Source organism: Miniopterus natalensis, chromosome 15 (assembly GCF_054644295.1).
Source record: "Miniopterus natalensis isolate mMinNat1 chromosome 15, mMinNat1.hap1, whole genome shotgun sequence".
NCBI lineage: Eukaryota > Metazoa > Chordata > Mammalia > Chiroptera > Miniopteridae > Miniopterus > Miniopterus natalensis.
In genome coordinates this window covers 35,034,040-35,049,915 of record NC_142095.1, presented here as the reverse complement: position 1 = coordinate 35,049,915, position 15,876 = coordinate 35,034,040, and the positions used below count along the sequence as shown (strand labels likewise).

The window sequence follows — 15,876 nt, the reverse complement described above, 5'->3', positions numbered from 1 at the left end:
CAGCACGCAGCCCCTCCCTGCGTGATGATGCAAACCAGTGGGGAGGGCGGGCGCCGGGAAGGGTGGGGAGAGACCGCGAGCTGGCGAGGCAGGGAGGGAGGGAGGGAGTGGGAGGAGGAGAGGGAGCCGAACGACCATTTAAAGCGATAGCAATCCGTGCCCTCTCCCCAGCGCCGGGCTGCTGGAGAGCGCGAGCAGCCAGCCCGAGAGCGCCCGCGCGGAGCGCCGGCCGGCGAACCCGAGAGCGCGCGGCGCCCCGAGCTGGCAGGCGCTGCGGGACCCCCCGCACTCTCCCGCCGCCCCTCCCCGGGCGCCCCCACCCTCGGTGCCAGCAGGAGCCCCTGGGCTTCCCCCGAGGAGCTCGCCCGGAGGAGCCCGGACCCCGGCGAGCTCGCTCGCGGACCCTCCAGCGCCGCCGCCGCCGCCGCAGCCGCCCGAGCAGCATGGTCCAGCTGGGGAAGCTGCTCCGCGTCCTGACTTTGATGAAGTTCCCCTGCTGCGTGCTGGAGGTGCTCCTGTGCGCGCTGGCGGCGGCGGCGCGCGGCCAGGAGATGTACGCCCCGCACTCGATCCGGATCGAGGGGGACGTCACCCTCGGGGGGCTGTTCCCAGTGCACGCCAAGGGTCCCAGCGGAGTGCCCTGCGGCGACATCAAGAGGGAGAACGGGATCCACAGGCTGGAAGCGATGCTCTACGCCCTGGACCAGATCAACAGCGATCCCAACCTGCTGCCCAACGTGACGCTGGGCGCGCGGATCCTGGACACTTGTTCCAGGGACACTTACGCGCTCGAACAGTCGCTCACTTTCGTCCAGGCGCTCATCCAGAAAGACACCTCCGACGTGCGCTGCACCAACGGCGAGCCTCCGGTGTTCGTCAAGCCGGAGAAAGTAGTTGGAGTGATTGGGGCTTCGGGGAGTTCTGTCTCCATCATGGTAGCCAACATCCTGAGGCTTTTCCAGGTAGGGGGGCGCTCCCGCTGGGGCAGAGCGCGCCGTACCTCCCGCGCTGTTTATCCTAAAAAGCTGGCTTGGACTCCGGGGGTGCGGGGTGAGGTCAGCCTTCGCACATTTCCACCCTGGAGCGCCGGCCGAATCCCTTCCACCCCACCCGAGGAGGTGCCTTCCCCGCCTGGTTCATTTTCCCTTCCATCTCTCCCCTGTCCGCGCTCCACTCCATCCGGCTTGACATCTTGGATTTATGGCCCCATTTGCAAGAAGCAACCTGCGAAAAACAAGGCGATGATTTAAATGGGTTTGCATTAGAGTGAAATATGGTCCGAAAACCAGGCTTGTAAAAAGTGCAGGGCTCCTGCGAGAGCCGGTGAGGCGCGTGGAATGTGAAAGATGAGAAGACGCCTGGAGCCTGGGCATCTCTCAACTCCCAGCCTCCCAGCCCCGGCCGGCCGGCCGGCGCGCCGCGGCTGCCTTGGGAATTCTCCAGAGGAGCTAGGGAGCCGCCACTTAAACCGAGGGCTAGGTCGTCGCCTCCGCGCGGATGTTAATGGCCCACCTCTCCCGGGTTGGATTCCCCGACCTGTAGCCTGTCTCCGCGAGGCGGAAGGCAGGGGACGCTCCCCGAGCGGGGAGATGCCACCCACAGACGTGACCCCCCGGGGGTCTGATGTGAGCCCGTGTGGGCACCGTCTAAATGGCATTTGCAGTCCGGCCCCTGGCAGGAGCTGGGCGACCAGCTTTCTACTCCTGCCGCTGGAGAGCCAGAGATGAGCTCATACTAACTGCGAAACAAAAATCGCTTTTGCTGCTTCATTCCTCAGCCCGTCCTTTCCCAAGACCCCTCCCCTAATGCACCCCCCCACCCCCCACCCCCCACCCCCCGACCCCAGCCCTCCGCTCCCAGGACCGTTCCCGGAGCCGGGCGAGGAGGCGCCTGGAGCGAGGCGGTGCGGGGGGCGCGCGGGGCCAGGCCCGCGGTCCTCCGGCTGCGGGCGCAGGGCGCGCAGGGCCCCGCGGCGGGGAGCGAGGCGGGGGCCGCTGGGCCGCGGGTGGTGGGCGGGGGGGGCGTTCCCCCGCAGAGCTCCCTGCGGGCCGCTCCCGCAGCGTCTGCCCCGCGGCTCCCCTGCTGCTTGGCTATGAACGGATGGCTTCGGGTTAAGAAATTGAGTTTCGGGGTCTGCGTGAATACGGGCTCCCTCCTTCCCGTTCCCCGTGTTTCTCCCTGTGCACTTTCCTGGCCTTTCTCCCTGCTTTGTTGTTTTTTTCTGTTTTCCCTCCCTTTCTGCCCCTCTTTCCCCTCTCGGCCCCCACCTCCGGGTTTTGTGCGTCTCCGCCTTGAGACGACCGTTTCCTAATGCACAGCGCTCTCCCCGCCTGGCAGCTCCCAGACCCAGTTAACCCCTTCTCCAGATGTTCCGCTGACTCTGGTGCCCCTAATGCTCCCTTGTTAAAGAACTGGCTCCCTCTCCAGGGCTTTTCCTAAGGGTTTGGGTTTCTGGAGGGGACTCCTTGTGAGATTGAGGCTGTCACCACCTCAGGTCCCACCAGTGTGAAGTTTGCTTTTGTGCCAGAAGGAGGGGTGCCTTCCGAGGCCACAGCCTGGTGTGGCCTCTGATGTCTGAGCCCCCCCAGCACCTCCTGAGGATGCCATGGGGAACACCCCTAGATGGTTGCAAACCCCAAGTGTTTGGGGGGCAGCCTTCACTCTGAGGCGAGGCTTTCAGGAAGAGCTGGGGTCGTTCAAAGCAAAACCCAGAAGCGAGTGCTTCCTTCACCCCTGAGCCTAAAGCTAGAGGACTTGAGGGGCCTGCGCTGCGGAAAGGATGAGGTCAGAGGTCACCTGAGACTCCCCAGGCAGTTCCCAGGCTTTTCTGGAGCCCAGGGGTTGAAGGTGTGTTTGGTGTTTAGCATTTTTAAATTATTTCGCTGCCTGTTTCTGTCTCCACTCAGGGCAGGGCAGTACTGCAGATGGGCCTGTCAGGAAAAAAGAGGGAACCGTTCAAGTCAAGAGAGAGATTGCGGACTAGGTGGAAGGACTGTGTTTGCCGGAAAAGATGCCAGGGGGAGCTGGTTCCTCTTCTGGTGCGTGAACCTGAGGCACTTGTGAGGGAAGGAACAGCTTGCCTGACACTTGGTTCCTCCATTCCCTGGGCTGGGAAGGAAAGGAACCGAATGCCAGTGAGAGCAGTTGGGTTGGGAGCAGAGCCATTCAGAGAAAACACTGTCATTTTCCTCTAATTTGCAAATTGCAGCTATTCATGCTGGATTGAACAGCTGAGGGGAAGAGAGCCCCCAGTTTTCACCTGCATTTATTGAGAAGAGGCTGGTAGGAGGAGGAATGCACCAACTTGTAGCTTGTGCTGCAAGCAGTTATCTAACTGGCGGCGTGGGCATCCTGCGTAAACGTTGCCCACGCTGGAATAGATAGCGGCCTCTCTTGCATGTGACCTTAGCGGCTCCTGGCACGCACGCAGTCCAATCCCCAGGCCCCCAGACCCCCAGACCAGGTGAGCCTGCAAAGCAAGTGGAGAGAATAGTGGTGTGCAGACCCACTTTTCAAACGCACAGTTAATTTAGGGAGAGAGGGAAAGCACGGGAGGTGAATCTTCCTGGGATTGCTGGGTTCAGCTCAATTAACACTGCCCTGTAAAAGAGAAACTCCTCTAAATTATGGAATTCTTAGCTCTCCAGAGATTCTGATTCTCTTTTCCCCAGTCCCTGTGGGTTGCTGTGGGGACCATGCCGGACCCATCATTTAAGGTGGAAATGTAAGGTGAGATAAGCTTCTAGGCTTGGGGAAGGGCACTTTGTGACTTAAATGGGGGTTGCTAAGCACTGAGGGCCAGGAGGGAGTAATGAGATAGTAACAGATGCAACAAAACAAATGCTGTTGCCGCCAGTGAAGCCTGGAATGAAGTTCCTCCCTGACAGTTAGGACCTGGGCAAGAATGACTCCTCAGATGTAAATGGTGTCTGCGACTCCAGATTCTCAGTTGCCTGCTGGTGTAGCAGACCAGAGATAGAGCTGAGCAAGCCTCTCTCTCCTCTCTCCTCTAGCTGCACACTGAATCGGTTAGTAAGTGACATGTCTGAGGACAGGAATCATATCCAGTGGGCCTTTCAAATCCAGGAATTTGAGGCTAATGAAATTAGTGTGTGGCCAGGGCTCTGCCAACTACAATTAAGTCACCGTAACTGCCCTGCAATGCATTTTCAGCCTGAAAGAAGCATCGGGGAGGAATTTCTGGAGATTTTTTTCTGAGCCTGTACAAAATAATACTCTCTGATGCTAAGAAAGATTAAATGTAAATTAATATTGACTATGAGTAACATATTTTGAAAATAATCACAGAATGGGGATGGCTAAAAGTGGAGAGCTTATGCAATACGGTGCCCAGAGGCTAAATCCCCTGACCGCTGTTTCACGGGCTATAAGTAAGATATATTATAGTGGAAAGTAATGGGAGCATTTTTATTCAAGGCTTCTCTGTTATTGACTTGAGCAAAAATACTCTGAGAGTATAAATTATTCTTGCTACATCCTGGCTCTGAATGAACAATATTTCATGTGTAGTGTCATAGTTTGAGCTATAGACTGGGAATTGAATGGCATCTGTTGCAGTTTTGTTCCCTCAAAAGCAACTGGATGGAAAAAGTGGTTCACTGGACCCTTGTTGGGGCATATTGCAAATCTATACTGTGGCCCTTATACTATAAATGAAATGCATTTGCAAAGCGGTAAATGTTTTCTTTGTCTGTTGAAGCTTGAATATTATCTCAAACTTTGGGGGCAACGTTTTATGTATAAGTGCCTAGTATTCTTTCTTCCTTGTTTCTATCTATCTGTCTATCTATTATCTATCTATCTATCTATCTATCTATCTATCTATCTATCTATCTATCTATCTATCTATCTATCATCTATCTATCTATCTATCTATCTATCATCTATCTATCATCTAATCTATCATCTATCTATCATCTATCTATCTATCTATCTATCTATCTATCTATCTATCTATCTATCTATCTATCTATCATCTAATCTATCATCTATCTGTAATTGGATAGAACTGGATACCTGGTATGGCGTGGTGTTACTATAGTGGATTTTTTAAAAGGCAATTCTAACCTACTCTTTTTAAAATTTCATAAATATCGGTGTCAGTGCCTTTTGGTATAGCCTCTATAACAATCTCTGCCTCCATGTCTACTGTGTTTCAGGACATTTACCTAACAGATGGTGAGTGGGAAATTTTTAAAGGGACATTTTTTAAAAGAGCAGAGAGGGAAGGAAGAGGGACAGGCACATACTATATTTGAAGCTACCTCCACGTGTATTTTATGTGTGCAGACTCATCCAATCAGGATGTCTTTGGACATTTTTCGTCAAGAATCATTGAAACAGTGGATGCCTTTAATGCAACTTTATAAACACTTAGAATTTAACCAATCATAAATGCTCTATTTTTTGCATCTATAGGTCTCATCATGGGTTTAAAAGACTGTATGTAGCCAGATTACACAAAGTATGCTCTAGCCTCAACCCTGCCGTTAATTAGCTGTGTTATTTGAATAAGCCACTTAATTTTTCTAGGCCTCCTTTTTCTCATCTGATTTTTTTCTTTAAAAAATGTAATTTCTATAAGTCTTGAATCTCTTTGTGTCATAGTTTAGCTTGGAGAAAACCTGCTCTTGTCAAAACCTCATAACGTTATATTTCTAGCTCCCACTTGGAACATTTGAATGAGTTTGGGGGGACATTTTAAGGATAAATTTTGACATAACCATCTTAGTAAATATTAGTCTAGCTGATTTCCCACATTCAGACTTTTCTCTTATTATTTTACCAGGGTGCTCTTTAGTGATATATATTAAGGCTTTAGTGATGAGGAAAAGAACTCCTAGGTCAACTTACTGCCTGGTTATGAGCTGGGCCAGGGAGTAAGAATGGTGGAGTTTAAGGCAGCAGATGCAGCTCTCATTATTCAGTGTCCTATCCCCTTTCATCCTGCAAAAATACCAGGCTTTTCTTTTGGAAAACTGCAAATAATGACATACTGCCTCCTCCCTGGCCCCAGGGATGGTTGGTTCAGGTGTAGGCATCTGACCTTGGCTTGGCCTATCAGAATCTTCCCCAAGGCTTTCCTTTCAAAAAAAAAAAAAAATCAAACTGTCTTTTCCTTCTGGAATTTCTAAGCTGGAGGGATAAGTCTTTGGGACTCCCAGTGGTCATCCAACACAAGAAGAGACTTTCTCTAGAGAAAAGTCATGCTGTGGTAAGCAGGGCTGAGGGATGGAGAGAGCCGGAGCTCTGTCAGTGTTCTGGAACTCCCAAAATCCAGCCCACTCTAACTGCATCCTTGAATTTCTAATACTTGGTTGTTGTTTTGTTTTTTAAGATTTCCTTTCAGCCACGTTGAAAGCAACTGAAAGCATCATAGCTACAAGAGCCAGTTTCCTTTGTTTATTATGTAAGGCCCGCTGACTGGAAATCAAGTGACAAATGATATCTGATATTTTCTTTACTTTTAATATAATTCTTCTAGCTCAGGTTTGGGATATTCAAAGCTTTGCATCCTTCCCCACTCCCATCTTTCCCATCTTGATGCAGCTGAGAGAGAGGGCAGGCACTTTCTGATATAAACTGTGGCCTGTACGCCTTCCATTTGGAAGCTTTAGAATCATACTTGGTTTCCTTCATTAAAACAAATCTTTTGTTGATGTCCCCAGGGCACAGAGGCATTTTTATGGCGTAATGGAGTACGGAGTCCAGTAAACTCCTGGGTCACTCTACAGGAGGCATCAAGCCTAACTCCACTCCTCACCCTCTTTTACTTGAAGGCAAAAAAGGAAAGTGGCAAACACATTTTCCCAGCCACTAACATGCACATATGAGATTGCTACTTAAGAGGACATTTGTGTAACGCATAGCCAGACTAATTAATTAATGGACCTTGTGCCAATTGGCAGAGTAAACATATATGGTTTATACACTCAATAAAAACACAAAACAATAAAATCTTTTTACAAGTAAATATTTACCTGAGAAGAGTATTGTGCCAACACACTTAATATTATGTTATTTCCATGTTTGACAAGTAACCTCCCTTCAGTTATATTTACTACTAAATGTTTCTTGGATCGATATTATAAGGTCGAAAATAAAATATATGAGATTATAGTGATGCAGGACACATACCTTATTTTAGGAGATCAGAAGCTCTCATTTCTTTTCAATAATAGTACTAGCGACCATAATAATAATAATTGAGCCCTCACTCTGCAATGTATTGTAAATACTTCCTCTCATTTAGTTTTTACAATAGTCCCGCAAAGGGCATGTTTTCATCCCTGTTGTACAGCTGAAGAAAGTGATTCTCATAACCCAAAATCACATAGCAGGTAAGTGTCAAAGAGCAGATTCAAACTCCAATTTTTCTGACAATACCCAGGTTGCTAACCACTAAGCATACTGCTCAGTTGTTGTACAAATGCAGAAATGCTTAAAATGATTATAGCCTTGCCTTCCCTGGAATTACAGTGGCTTAAAGACATCAAAGTTGCTGATTGCTTAACCACATCTGTGTATAGAAAGATATAATATTTTCAGTCCTAAAACAAAGTTAACTCTGTGGGCCCACAGAAACTTGAGCACGGCAATCCTCACCCCCAGTGAAAGAGGCTGCCTCCTCCTCATTCCACAGGTAGCCCCGTGTGCGGGCAATAAATATACTGTAGGCTTTTCAATCAAATAACGAGAAAAGATGGTTCTCTTTGTCCTGATTCACTGCCCATCATTATGGCTTATGATGGCTCTTCCTAAACTTTATTTCATTCACTCCACTCTTTCTACAGACCTCAAGAGGGGAAATCCATCATTCAGATATATGTGCAAAGTGAGAGGATTGTATTAATACAATTGCTGAAAGTCAAGTTGAAGAGCACAGGAAATACATCCTAATAAATGCAACATTAGTGTTTGTGTGGGCCGCAGAGTGAGGAGCAGGAGAATTTTCAGTGTAATGGATTATTTCGCCTGTTGCTATAAAAGTGCCGCAGTGTAATAGTTTTATAATTGGTCATTTACAGAATTCTCCATCTCCGGGTGTTATGCTTTCTACTTTGTGCGGCTGCTGATTTTTTTCTCTCTTAGTCTTGATGGAACATAGCAAGGAAGCCACTTCCAAGGGCTCAGACTGCTTTTCTGCATTATCGTTTAGATATAAATATGTCCATTTATTAAAATACCATTTTAACATTTTTGCATGGTTTAAAAGGGATTATGTTCTGAAGGTATTAGCATAGGCAGATATAATGGGGGATTTTTTTTTTAGTAGAAAACTTGTCAAGGACTTATCAGAATTTTCATGTAGGGGTTAAGCGTAAAGTTCTGGACTTGGACCTGAATTTCACTTCACACCACTTACTACCTGTCTGACTGTGATCATACATGGACCACACCTCTCTCATCAGTTTCCTACGCTTTGAAATGGGGATAGTAAAAATGTACCTGTCTGATTGAATAACTGTAAGGGTTGCACAGAACATGCATGGAAATATTTTAGCATAGAGTTTAGCACGTTGTAAGTGTCGCCTACATTTAAAAGTTATCATTTATTTATTATGCTATCGTTAAATGTCACTATTGCTTAAATGTCACTATTGCCAGATTTGCTCTAAAATTGCTATAATAATCACTTTTCTGTTTCTTTTGTTTAAATGGAAAATGTACACACAGAGAGACAGCGGCCACTTTAGTGATGCTACTGAGTGGAATGAGAATTCCCATGGCACTGCTTAAAGCAAATCATGAAGCCTGTGGACCTGAGATAGCAGGGAGGCTGAGAGCGGCGGGCTGTGGAGTTGGCCAGCCTCAAGTCTGAATTTCGTTGTGACCCTTTCTAGCTACAGAATCTTGAGGAAGTTACTTAAACTTTTTGACCTTACTGCTAGCTTCCTCATCTATATTTTTCCAGAAATATTTATTATTAAGCATCCCCATATGCACTGTTCCTACATGCTTGGACCTGTCAGTGAATAAATACATAGATTCCTTCCTTCCTTCCTTCCTTCCTTCCTTCCTTCCTTCCTTCCTTCCTTCCTTCCTTCCTTCCTTCCTTCCTTCCTCCCTCCCTCCCTCCCTCCCTCCCTCCCCCCTCCCTCCCTCGTCCCTCCCGCCTCTCCCTCTCAGCTTACACTGTCAGGTGGAGACAGATGAGTGTATAAATGAGTCCTATGGTACATTGGAAGCTGATGAGTGCTATAGGCTGAGGAAAGGAATCTGGAGCGCTGAGGAGTGTTGGGTTCTGAGTGCTGTAGGGAATACAAGTGGGCTCTAATTTTAAATAAGGTATTCAGGATAGATTTCGTAAGGTGCCATATGATCAAAGACTTGAAGTGAAGGATTTGTCAGAGGGATTTGAGGGAGATCACACCCTGAAAGCAGGAGCGGCCAGTGTCAAAACTCTAAGGCAGAAATAACGCCTGGCAGGCTAGAGGAAGGTCAGGGAGGCCATGGTGTCTGAGTCAGTCAGTGGGGAGGAAGGGGCAGCGTGAGGGCTTGGGGTCAGAGATGTCGTGGAGTAGATGAGTAGGTCCTTGGAGGCCATCCTAAGCGTTTTGTCTTTTACTCTAAATGCAGGCAGCCCATAGTAGGACCTTGGCACAGGTGTGCCACGACCTGTCCCTCATTTGGAAATAATAAGCCTCCCTGGGGTGTTGAGCACAGGGAGAAAGAGTGGGATCACATGGAATCTCAAGAGGCGATTACCGACGTCCGCAAGATAGATGTTGGTAGCTTGTGCCAGGATATTAGCAGCAGATGTTCCAAGAAATGGCAGATTTGGAAGGTCATGACAGCATTTCCGAGGAATGGAATGGAGACATGAGAGGAAGAAACAAGACAAGGGCGAATACAAGATTTGGGTAATGGGCCACTGAACAGGGGAAGTTACTGTCGCCTGAGATGGAAGAGACTCAGGGAAACATACATCTGAGGGGCTGAAGGTCAGTTTTGGAGAGAGAGAATTTGAGATGCTTTCTTGATATCCAAGTAGAGATGTTGAATATGGAGTTGGATGTGCAAGTCTGGAGTTCTGAAGAAAGGTCTAGATAGACTAAGGATACCTTTTAATAAAATGAAGATACTAAGAACGATTACATGGAAGTGTCATTATAAAGATTAAATGAAATAATGTGATTAACACTGTGTGTTCTCAAAACATTTAATAAGAATTAGCTAAGAATAATTATCTGAAGTGAGAAAAGTCCTGTATAATGGACCCTTGAACAACATGGGGGTTAGGGGCGCCAACGCTCTTGCACAGTCCAAAATCCACATATGACTTCTGACTCCCCAAAACTCAATGTCCCTTGCAGATACCAAAATCCACAGCTGATCAAGTCCCTTGTACAGAATGATGTAGAACAATGCATATAGTCTGCCCTCCGCCTCTGTGGACTCTCAATTGCAGATCAAAAATACTGTGTTCGATCAATGATTGGTTGAATCTGCAGATGTGAAATACCTGGATACAAAGGGTATATTTATTGAAAAATATATGCCTATACATGGAAACGTGCAGCTCAAACCCGAGTTATTCAAGGGTCAACCCTAGTTTGCTTTCACAGTAAAACTGAACAAAATGGAGTCACATTATTTTAATAGTGTTTGTGACACACTTGTTTCAGTCAAAACACCCTAACTGCCAATATTTAGAGTCAACATTCCAATCTCCTGCGTTTCACTCTGATATTGTAGCCACACCCACATTTTGTGAGGTTTAAGTTAGTTGCAATAGGGCATCTCTTTTTAATTACAAGTAATTGTGAAGAATCTAGTTCAGTGCAATTATATATATATTATTTTATGCCTCATCAAACTCAGTGGAGAATTTGCATCCCTGAAATACATCAGAGTTTAAGCAGGAAAAATAATGTGCTTGTCTTATACTAACCATATGGATAGCTTCTTGGAACAGTTTTACCAGGGCTTTCAAATCTTTCATGCCCTTTGCAATAGAAAGCATGGCAGTGAAATTTTTACTCACTGGGTTTGAGCTCCCTTTAGATATTTGCAAGTCCTTAAACAACCTTTGTAGTTAAACCAAAATTCTGTCCATATTCATCTGACTACCAGCTATTTGTGTAAACATGTACTTATACTTAAAAAAAAAGGCCCTGCCCAGCCGGTGTGGCTCAGTGGTTGAGCACCAACCTGGAATCCAGGAGATCGTGGTTCGATTCCTGGTCAGTGCACATGCCTGAGTTTCAGGCTCGATCCCCAGCAGGAGGCAGCCGATCAATGACTCATCATTGATGTTTGTCTCTCCTCCCTTTCTCTCTCTAAAATCAAAGAAAATATATATTTTTAAAAATGTCCCTGGAAAGTGTTGCTCAGTTGGTTGGAGCATCATCCAGTGCACCAAAGGGTCACGGGTTCGATTCCAGTCAGGGCACATACACAGTTTGTGGGTTCAATCCCCAGTCCAGTTGGGGCACATACAGGAGGCAACTGATCGATGTTTCTTTCTCGCCACCCTCTTCCTCTCTCTCTAGAATCAATGAAAAACATTTTTCCCAGTGAGGATAAAAAAGAAAAAGAAATGCATGACCACGTTGTCTCTGCACATCTACAATTTCATTTTAACACTATCATTATGTAAACTATATTTTAATTGTAATTATAACAAATTTTATATCAACACATCTATTTCTAGTGTGCAGGGGGAGCAGCATGTAGTAAATTTTATCAAAATACAGCATCTGAAGAACAGAATTGTGTAATTTCGTATTCATTATAATTAAATTCAGTAGAGTTTGCATAATAGAATTACGATAAAAAAATACAAAACATTGAGGCATCATGACTCCCTCTCCTAACACAGAGAGATTTATCATCTTTCTGTACAAACTGGAGAAAGGAAGAGGCCAGAGCATGAATCACAGGCATGAGAAGAGTGGAACTATGAAAAGTGCCATGAAAATGAAATGTTGCTTTTGCCTTTGGTAGGTGGGGAAAGTCTACTAGTAGGTATGCCTACTGGGGCCACGTTTTCCGAAATACTTAAGCCCAATGTCAAACATGCTGTCCCACCTTCCTCCTCAACAGGGACACACAGTCTTTGCCTCCTGTTTCTTGGTAATTGGTTGAGAGTCATCACAAGAATTGCATCTCATGAGCAAAGAACATTGTGCAGAGATGACGGGCACTCCCTGAGCTCCACTCTCCAAGCTTGCTGTCGTTGAGTCCCGGATTTATTTAAGTTTGGAGTGCAGGAGTGGGTTATGGGGAAAGATGGTTTGAGTTTCTCTGTCTTCAGGAGGTAGTGTAGCGTAATGATTGAGACTGCAGGTGCTGAGCATAGTTCGAATCCCTGCTCCCCACTCTCTAACCATGTAAGCTTGGGCGATTTACCTGATTTCCTGGGCCTTGGTAAAATGATCATAATGGTATTTCATCCCCATAGTACTGTTTTCAAGGTTAAATGAGGGTACCATTACCAAGCACTTAATCCAGGGCCTAGAGCAGAGTGAGGGCTGCTCATCATGGTGTCGTCATTATCATTGTCATCATCATCACCCCAGGCGCTAGCGCTGTATTTCCTGTGCCTTATGCCATTAGTCCCCAACCCCCATTCCTGTCGTGTTTCTGTGCAAGGGTAGAGTTGTGACAGAGCATTGCTTCCACCGGTACCTGGCCCCTAGTCATCAAAGTGGCTTTACCAGGACACACCAGTAATTACTGCTCATTTAAATAATTCCTGTTTTGAGAAGGGAAGTTGGATGTTGAGGCCGAGCAGGGTCTCTCCCAGGGGAAAAGTGAAGTGTTGAAGCTTCAGAAGGAGAATCGGGCAAAAAGATAAAAGTTTCATTGTACATTTTTGTGGTTAACAAGCCACACAGATTGAGCTTGAGCTGGTTGCCATCACCCGCTGACAGTGCGATCGTAGGGACTTACTGTCAACTCTCAGCCTCACTGTGCGTCAGAAAAGGAAGGGGTTATACTGTTAGAATCTACTACGCATCGTTGTGAGTAATGAATGAGCAATTCTTTCAAAGCATTCAGCACATCATTTGGCATACAATAAGCACCTAATAGTTTAGCTGCTATGCTAATGTTATTAAGTATTGAGCAAATCTGAGGCCCTTTCTTTTCTCAGATGGCACATAATCATTTGGACGGCAGCTTACATTGATCAAGCATTGCTTGTGTGCAGAGCCTCCTGAGCCCAGGGGCTCTTCAGCTGCACTCCAGCCACAGCCAGTTCTGGGGGGCGGAACCCATGCCACCACCGCCCCGCTCAGCACTGCCGTCATTGTCACACTACTCTGAGCACTCTGTGTGCCAGGCGCCAAACTTAGCCCTGTACATGCAGATATTCTGTTGGTGCACATTCATCATCCCCATTTGACAGATAAAGACACTGAAGTATTGAAAAGATAAGCAACTTGAAACATAGCAAGAGGTGGAGCTGGGCGTTCAAACCCCTATTTCTCTGACCTCAGGAGCCCCTAAATACAGGGAGGGCAAAAGTAGGTTTACAGTTTTGAGTCCAGGAAACAGTTTATTCTTGTATTATTTTCCATACAAACAATGGTAAACCTACTCTTGCCAACCCCTGTATTACCATACCACACTTGAGTGAGAAAATCTTCCAGCCAGTAGAGAAGATTCTTGATCTTAATTTCCCTCTATTCCCCTTGCCTCCCTCGCCTAGTTTCAGGAAGGGAGAGAATGGGACCTTTTCAAAGGCCCAAAGGAACCTACTCCCTTCCACCTTTCCAGAATCAGCTAACTGAAATTTTATTTTCTTCTTAAGAATCGCAGCGCGTTCCTTTAGGCGCTCACCTCGGCCTCCTTGGGTTCTTACGTTCTGTACATGACTCATCCACTCTATTTAATGTTAATTTGTTTGAGGTCAAGTAGAGTGTCTTACTCATCCTGAAGTTCAGTTATCTCCTGCAGCGTGTGGCGTGGGCCTTCTGCAGTTACTCATTGGAATTTTGTTGAATTGTGCTCAGCAACAAACAGTACATTAAAAGTTTTACAGAAATGTGCTTTCTTGTAAAGGAAGACTTTTAATTTATTTTATTTTTTTTCCCTTTTATTGAGCTTATTGAAAAACTTAAAATGAATCTCTAGCTGGTTATTTTTTAGGATTGTTAGAGAGGTTCTGGATCTTTGGGTAATTTTTTTAGGTTGAGTACGTCATATTACCTTATTTTAACATTTAATAATCAACCTGAGCTTTCTCTATCAAACCTATGAGGCTTCATTGGCATTTAACTTAGGCTGTTGATTATGTGTTGGTGACATTACCATTTACAATGATATCATTTGATCCTGGCAGGGGTGGGCTGGGTGGGAAGGTGCATCTTAGAGCTATTAGTTGGCTTTCTAGAGAAACAGCATAAAGAACTTGAGTTTTTTCATATTTCTGCAGAAGTAATCAATTGTTTTATTTGTGTAATCCATGCATTCAGCAGGTATGAAACCACTTTCAAAGTGTTTATCCTAATTTGTTCATGTTCTTCTCTTTAGTCTTAGTTGGGAAGAGAGTAGGTTGAATGAAAGACAGTCATTATGACCACTGGGACCACCGGGGTAGGAGAGTCAGTCCCCTGAGTTTCGTTTTCATCTCTTCCCTATTAATATTAATTAGCTAATGTCTTGAGTGCTTGCTTACGAGGTGCAAAGTACTTTGCTGGCCATTGTAAATGGATTGTGTCATTTAATCCCTTGGTAGTCATATGGTAAAAATATGTGTTACTATGATCCCCTCTAATGCACATGTGGAACAGAGCCTCGGAAGGGATCGTTTGCTCATTAAAATATGGTAGTGGTGGAGCTTGGACTCGGGTCTCTCTGACTCCCAAATCAGTGATTTTTCCCATTAAATTAAAGTTGTATAACTCTTTGGGAGTACATTAAATAGTTTCTATAATTTTCTAAACTGTAACATTTTACAATTGTTTGTCTGATTTCAAACTTACAGGGAAGAATTTCAGCCTATTGAATGGTATTTTTTTCAGATAAGTATGAGGTCTGCTTTATGACACCAGTTCATTCATTCATTCATTCATTCATTCATTCATTCATTCATTCATTCATTCGACATGTGTTGAATGTCCACTGTGTACAAGGAACCATCATAGTAAAGTGAGTGCCTGTCCGTAGAGTCTCCTGCAGCGGTCAGAGAAGCCTTACGCTGGCTTGCCTGGCGTGCATGGGGCAGGGGTTTGGTGCTGAGAGCCTGTCTTGTCCTATCTTGTCCTACACCAACAAAACCAAGACATCCTCACATTAGTTACAGGCATCTTGGCGTCATGGGACAGCAGCGCACTTGGATCTCACTATGTTTGCCTGGAATTAATGCTAGAAAGGCTTTGGGTTTTGATATGGGAAGCGGGTGCAATCATGGGCTTGTTGGTAATATATATGGAAATCATGTATCATCAGCCTGCAGCTACCTGCCATCCCCAACTACTCCCGCTTTTTACAAACTAAACAAGTCCCTTCTTGTCCCTCCTATGGATCAGCTCTTGAGGAAGGCTGTAGAGCCTAGCGTGCCCCAGTAAGTACATCACTGGCTAAACAAATGGTTTTTCAAGGAATGCTCATTAAATGACCCAAGAGGTAGACTAACATTCCACTGCTAAGAGTAGAAAATAGTGTTCCTTTACCATTCATGGGGAAAGGCAGGCCACTGGATATGCTTTCCTCAATTTAAAATTGCTTATATACAGATATATGAAAAATGTATTCTATACATATATTCCTCAATTTAAAATTGTTTACATATATATAAACAATTATGTGTGAATAATTTTAAATTGAGGAAATATGTATACATACATAAATTTTTACTTCTGCTAGCAAGTAACAAATGAAATTATTAGCAGACACACATTCACC

At 45.6% G+C, this 15,876-nt stretch overlaps 1 protein-coding gene across 1 annotated transcript in view; it reads left to right on the top strand.

The window, feature by feature from the left end:
- The first annotated feature begins 392 nt into the window (after positions 1-392).
- GRM7 (glutamate metabotropic receptor 7) overlaps positions 393-15,876 on the top strand; it is a 637,127-nt gene continuing 621,643 nt past the window's right edge. The window contains exon 1 of the mRNA XM_087825010.1: positions 393-962. Coding sequence (XP_087681136.1) covers positions 444-962 — 519 coding nt within the window. The 5' untranslated portion in view covers positions 393-443. The remainder of the gene's footprint in view (positions 963-15,876) is intronic.